A 6,788-nucleotide genomic window follows, 5' to 3' on the forward strand; every position below is an offset into this window, starting at 1 on the left:
CCACGGATTATGGGACTTGCAGTACCTTTGCTCAATTCTTGAGACCACTGCAACCCTCATCCAAATTCATTGCCCGACTTACCGGGCAAGGCCTGTTGCGGTGGGGGGTCCCCTCCCTCTGGCCATGTTGTTAGCAGGGACTTCTCTTTCCCAAAAGCCTCTGCGTTGCTGGAAGTTTCCTGCCACTGGATCAGCTGGCCAGTCAGAGGCCAGCTCCACCCAGCTCCTGGCATTGGCCAGGGGCTGGTTGCACCCTGTGACCAACAGCCTTAAATAGGCTGCGCTGGGCCCAGCAGGCACCAGGCCTGCCTCGAGTTGCTTCAAATTCCTGTAGAAAAGAGGAGAAGGTGAACGGTGGTGGCAGCAGCGGCGGCAGCAACAACAATAATGGTTGGGCATGCGGGCCTGTGGCCCTGCTTCCTTCTCCTTCTTGGGGGGAGGGGGGGTTGTTCTTCGCTGCCTTGGCTCTGCACCACCCCCTCCCCTTCTCCTAGCCAGCTGAGGCCTGCTACTCTACTCCTCGCCTTGCTGCTGCTGGAGTTGCCTCTCGGCTGCCTGCCCCCCCCCCCCCCGCAGCAGCGTCTCCCGACGGCAAAATAATAATAACATTAATAATAATAATAATAATAATAATAATAGAGCCCTGAAAGTTCACGGGGGCTTGTGGCCTCTTTGTGCGCCCACGGCTCCTCCCTCCCCCATCCCCTCGCCAGCGTTACCTTCCCAGGGCCCTCGGATGCTCCCTCTTGGGTCCTTTCGCCGGCCCTCCTTCTATGGTCTCCATTTCCCCGGTTGTTCTTCCTGGCAGGGGGGGTCGAGTGAGGGGGAGCCACAGCAGCCTCCCACCCTGCTTCAGGCCCTCCATCCCCGGTAGATTGGGGCCTCACTAGAGGGCTTTTTCCTCCTCCACGTGGCTGTGCTCTCCCCTCTGGCTAGCCCCTCCCTCCAGCGGGTGGGGAGACCTGGCTGAGGGACTCTTCCCACACTGGGTTTCCCCCCTCTCCTCTGGGGGCTTTGCACCCCATGCTGCTGTTTGTTTTGTTCTGTTTTGTTTTGTTTGCTCCATGCTTCAGCCTCCGTTGGGCCAGTGCTTCCTTCTCTCTCCTTCCGCTCTGGTGGGGGGGGGGGGGGCTTCAGGCCATCTTCCCTTAAAGGCACCCAAGCACGTTCAATCATAGAAGCTAAGCAGGGTTTGCCATGGTTAGTACTTGGGTGGGAGACCACCAGTGAATTTCGTTGGGTTGTGGGAGTCAGTTCCAATAGGAACTATTCCCAACCCCTGCCTGCCTTCCCCCCCCCCCCTTTTCCAACCCGCACCTTTTCTGTCCCTTGGCAAGGCACCCAACTGCTCACCCCCAGCACTGGCTTTCAGGCTTCAGGTCCCTTCTTTCCTGGACCAAAACCCTCATAATTTACCATCCTGTGCTCTATAGTTGTGTCTTTGTAGCACTCCATCACAATGGCCCCACGCACAAGGGCACACAAGAAGGCAGCCTCACCAGAGGCAGTTTCAGAGACACCAGCTCGGCCTGCAAAAGGGAGAGGAGATGCAGAGCAGGGGAGATCCCGGCAGCCAGCGGCAAAACCAGCGCCATCCAGGGCCCCCAGCGGGCGCTTTACCAAGCAGGGTGACAACATTCTGGAGGGGATTTCCAATAATATTGAAAAACTAATAGACAGGATGGGTAAGTTGGAGTCCAAGGTTTTCTCTGAGGAGGGACCAGGAACCTCCTCACCCAAGGAGAAGAAACACCCTGGCAAGAAATGCAGGCGGCCCAGGGAAACACCTGAACCCACATCCAGCGAGACGGAGCGCAGCGAATCCGCATCCAGTGAGGAAGAAGCGGAGGTTCAGCGTGATCACCATACCAGCAGCACTCGTAGGAAGAAGCATCGGTCTTCCAGGTGCTACCACAACTACACATCAGAGAGTGACTCCTCAGAGAGTGAGTATGCTCTTGATCCAGTAGACAGAGATAATTACTGGAGGATGGCAGCCCTAGTGCCTGGGCTACCTGAGTGGGCCATCAGGAGCAGAGCTGACTCAGGCAGTACCGACACCTCCAGCGGGACGAGAGGAGGAGGTAAGTCTCCCTCTCAGTTACTTCCACCCCCCTTTTTAGACAATGAGGACCCCCTGGGACGCACCTCTCCCCTGACGTCAGGAGTAAGATCCTTAGAGGATATTATGTGGACATTTACTCCCTCCTAAAACCTCAAGGAAAGGAGGGCCGGGAACCCCCCCCCCTACAAAGAGAAGGCACAAGAAAAGGGACAGTGCTAGGCCCGTGGAGCAATCCTTTGTCAACTGGATGTCCGGTTACACTGTTTACTTGGGGGTAGTGGCAGCAGCTTTCCCTGAGTGTGGTTGGCACTTGGTCAATCACCAGGCTCATGTCATGAGGGCCAGACAGCTTGCGGAGGAGGCAGCGGCCATAGCATACGACACCGCATTTCGCAAAAGGGCATCCCAAAGTGCTCGAGCCAGGTGGGACCACGTCAACCATGACATCTGGCTCACCGAGGTTGGGCCCAGCATCAGGGGCAAGCCTGAGACAGGGAGGTATGAGCGAAGTTGGGGCAAGAGAGACACCAGGCGGGTGGTCTGTTGGGAGTTCAACATGGGCAAGTGTCAAAGGGCCCGTTGCCGCTTTGACCACATATGTGAGTATTGCGCGGGGAGTCACACGAAGGTGACGTGCAGCAAACAAGGAGTTTCACAGCCCTTTCGGGCAGACTGGGCTGACCCCCAGTCCGGTATCGGAAAGGAAGTCGGACAAACCAGCGGAGCCATCGGTGGGCAAAGTAAGTGAGTCTTCCTATGACCTTCTTGCACTTGCTCCTTCCCCCGTAAAACTCCCTCCCATGGTCCCATGGCTCAAAGCATACCCCCTCAGGTCAGCAGCCACCTTCCTTTGGGAGGGTTTTGCAGCTGGATTCCGTATCCCAGCAGTCGGCCCCCGCAAAGTATTCACATCAGGCAATCTAAAATCAGCAGCCCTGTTCCCTGAGGTGCTCAGCTCAAAAATTGCAAAAGAGCTGGCAGCTGGGAGAATTGCGGGCCCCTTCAGGGCCCCACCCCTGGACAACTTCAGGGTCTCCCCCCTAGGAGTGGTGCCCAAGAAAACCCCAGGAGAGTATCGCCTTATTCACCACCTTTCGTATCCCAAAGGGGAGTCGGTGAACGATGCCATTCCTCCTGAACTCTGCTCTGTAAAATACGCCTCCTTTGATCAGGCAGTCAGACTGGTGCAAGCAAAAGGCCGAGGGGCCCTTATGGCCAAGTGCAATATACAGTCAGCCTTCAGGCTTCTCCCGGTACACCCAGCAGATTTCAACCTTCTGGGCTTTACATGCAATGGCCAGTGGTATTTTGACAAGGCCTTGCCCATGGGATGTTCTGTAAGCTGTGCTGCCTTTGAGACCTTCAGCACTTTCCTTGAATGGGTGGCCAAGTCCCTGTCCCAATCCAGTTTCATCACCCACTACCTCGATGACTTCCTTTTCAGGGGTGGGCCAGACAGCACGGAATGCGCTCAATTGTTAAGAACCTTCATAGCCATGTCCAGGGTTTTTGGCATCTCTTTAGCACAGGAAAAAACAGAGGGCCCCTCCACCTCCATTGTCTTCCTGAAAATTCAGCTGGACTCTGTGTGAGGTCTGTCTTGCTTGCCAGCAGACAAGCTCACTTCGCTGCGGAGGCATGTTGGAGAAGGTGCAGCCAAGCGGAAGGTAACCTTAAAGGAACTGCAGGTGCTTCTGGGCCACCTCAACTTTGCCTGTAAGGTGGTGTCCCCCGGCAGACCCTTCTGTGCCCAGCTTGCTTGGGCCACAGCTGGAGTGCATGTTCCCCACCACCGGATCAGAGTGTCGCAAGGAATGCGGGAGGATCTCGAGGTATGGCTGAGGTTTTTAAACAGGTTCAATGGGGTTTCCATGTGGCAGGGTAAGCAGGAAGCCGGGAGCGAGCTGCAGGTGCACTCAGATGCAGCGGGGAGCATTGGCTTTGGGGTTTTTCTGCAAGGACGCTGGTGCGCCGCTAGATGGCCCGATAGTTGGAGAACAGGTAACCTGCTTAGAGACCTCACTTTCCTGGAATTCTTCCCAATTTTGGTGGCGGTGTGCATTTGGACAGACCTGTTCAAGAACAAGAGGGTTCGTTTCTGGTGTGACAACCAGGCAGTGGTGAGGATCATCAACAGGCAGACCTCTAAGTCAGCCAGGGTCATGCGTCTGGTTCGGCACTTTGTGTTAATATGTCTGGAAGCTAATATCACTTTTTCAGCACAACATATTCCAGGCTTGAACAACGAAGTAGCGGATGCGTTGTCACATTTTCAGGAAGAAAGGTTTCACTCCCTGGCACCCAACGCAGATCGTCTGCCCTCCACCTTCCCAGAAGAGCTATGGGCCCTTGGAGATGGGAGGCCTGGTCAGGACTGATGCAATCAGTGGCTCCCTCTACCCAGAAAGCCTATCGGGAAGCCATGGCTAAGTTTACCAAATTCCGGGAGGACGCAGGCTATGGCAGCGGGTGGCCGGTCTCAGAGGAAGAGGTAATCCACTTCATGGTTCAACAAAGGAGGGCACGAGTGTCGACCCAGGCCATGGATCCAGCTTGCTGGCATCGCATTCTTCAGCAAAGCTGCAGGGTTCTGCGACCCCTGTCAGGCATACAGGGTGAGGAAGATATTAAAGGGCTGGAGCAGGCAGGAACCAAAGCGGGAGGACGCGAGACGCCCACTTTCATACAAGATCCTCTGCTGCCTCACCAGGACCCTCAGGAGGATTTGCAATTCGCATTAAGAAGTTAAGTTGTTTCGGGGAGCCTTCACCACTTCTTTCTTTGGGGCCCCTCGTCTGGGGGAGGTTGTAGCCAATGCCAAGACTGACTCATCAGGTAGGGCTCTGCAACTAGGGGGCATTGCGATCCAGGGCACATCCATGACTATCAGAATTCAGAGGTCCAAGACAGACCAGGGGGGGAAGGGGTCTCCCTCTCCATCAAGGGCTCTAAGGTAGGGCAACTATGCCCAATTCGGACCCTCACTAAGTTCCTGGGCGTATGGGGCAGCACCCCGGGCCTACTGTTTATACACCAAGACGGGAGACCCCTCACTAGGTATCAGTTCATGGCTATTTTCTGGGGGGCACTCAAGAAGCTGGGCCTTCCACATGGTGAGTTTGGGGAACATTCCTTCAGGATAGGAGCAGCTACTGCAGCTGCCAGGCATGGCATCCCTGTGGACAACATCAAGGCCATGGGGCGCTGGAGATCTTTAGCATATACTTCATACATCAGACCGGGCCTCCTCCTCGAGGGACCCGGGACTGCCGGCTGCTCTGTTTCCTATTCCCACAGGACTGCTGGTGCAGGCAAGAGGAAGAGAGGCAGTGGAGGAAGAACCCGAGGAGAGCAGAGCACCAACCAGGCGATGGACCGCTAAGGCGAAGCTCAACAGGAAGGCACCCAGGGTACGAGCCAAGATTTGAACATCCGGCAGGCTCATAACTCAGAACTTTGGGCCCCAATAGCATTGGCTAGATACCTTGGCTCTTCGTGTTCGGGTGTCCAGGAAGCAGGCGTTTTATTGGTTGCAGGCAACCAGGGTTGGCAACAAGGGGCGTGGTGCCCCCCCCCCTTTTTGTGGCATGGGCCCTGGATCTGGTTCTGCCCCTCCCCTATTGGCGGGGAGGGAGCATCCGGCAGTTTCCAGGGGTGCCGTGTCATGTGGCCCAGTATTGTGCCGGTGGGCCCCCTGTTGGACTCATCAGGTATCGGTCAGCAGCGGGCTGATTGATCTGAACCCATGCCTAGCAGCCAACCCTGTGTTCCTGTAATTAATAAATTAAGTTGTGGCCATTTTTACTCCATCTATGTGTCTGTGTCATCTCTGGTTCTGTGGGAGGGAGGAGTGTCGCCCATTAACACACAATTACCGATCAAGACCAAACTTGGCACACAGAGCCCCCTTGACCCACTCTACATCTCGATGCTGCTTAGAGAAGGAGGGACAATGGATGATGGGACTTCAAGTGCGGTTCAGGGCAGGATGGGCCACTGATGATGGAATTTGCAGTACCTTCACCCAATTCACATCCCATAGAACATTGTAGCCCCTACAAATCACAGACCAGGCCCAAACTTGGCACACAGAGTACTCATGGCCCACCCTACATCCTGATGCAGTTCTAAGGGGGATGGACTTTGGATGATGGGACTTGCGGTATCTTTACTCACTTACTGAAAACACTGCGACCCTCATCCAATGACCAATCAAGGCCAAATTGGCACACAGAGCCCCCATAACCCACTCTACACCCTGGTGCACTTTCGAGGAGGACAGACCATGGGTGATGGGACTTCAAATACCTCAACACCCCAAGACTGCTGCAATCCACATCTAATGACCAATCAAGACCAAACTTGGCACACAGAGCCCCCATGACCCACTCTACATATTGCTGCAGTTTTGGAGGAGCGTTGACCATGGATGATGGGACTTTCAGTACCTTCACTCACATTCTGAGACTGCTGTTAACCTCATCCAATGACTGATGAAGACCAAACTTGGCACATAGACCTCTCATGACCCACTTAATGTCCTGGTGTGGTTTGGAAAAATTTGGAGATGGATGATGGGACTTGCAGTAACTTCAGTCACTTTCTGAGACCACTGAGACCCTCACCAATGACTGATCAAGACCAAACTTGGCACACGGAGCCCCAATGACCCACTCTACATTCTGGTTCAGATTGGAGGAGGACAGACAATGGATGATGGGAC

The 6,788-nt window shown here is 55.0% G+C and overlaps 1 protein-coding gene across 1 annotated transcript; it reads left to right on the top strand.

The window, feature by feature from the left end:
* The first annotated feature begins 248 nt into the window (after nt 1-248).
* LOC137095174 (uncharacterized) lies at nt 249-5,874 on the top strand. Its single transcript, XM_067461533.1, has 2 exons — nt 249-1,946; nt 4,342-5,874. The coding sequence occupies exons 1-2, from the start codon at nt 1,460-1,462 to the stop codon at nt 4,812-4,814; spliced, it is 960 nt and encodes a 319-aa protein (XP_067317634.1). The 5' UTR covers nt 249-1,459; the 3' UTR covers nt 4,815-5,874.
* The last annotated feature ends 914 nt before the right edge of the window (nt 5,875-6,788 follow it).

The sequence above is a fragment of the Anolis sagrei genome, chromosome Y (genome assembly GCF_037176765.1).
Source record: "Anolis sagrei isolate rAnoSag1 chromosome Y, rAnoSag1.mat, whole genome shotgun sequence".
NCBI lineage: Eukaryota > Metazoa > Chordata > Lepidosauria > Squamata > Dactyloidae > Anolis > Anolis sagrei.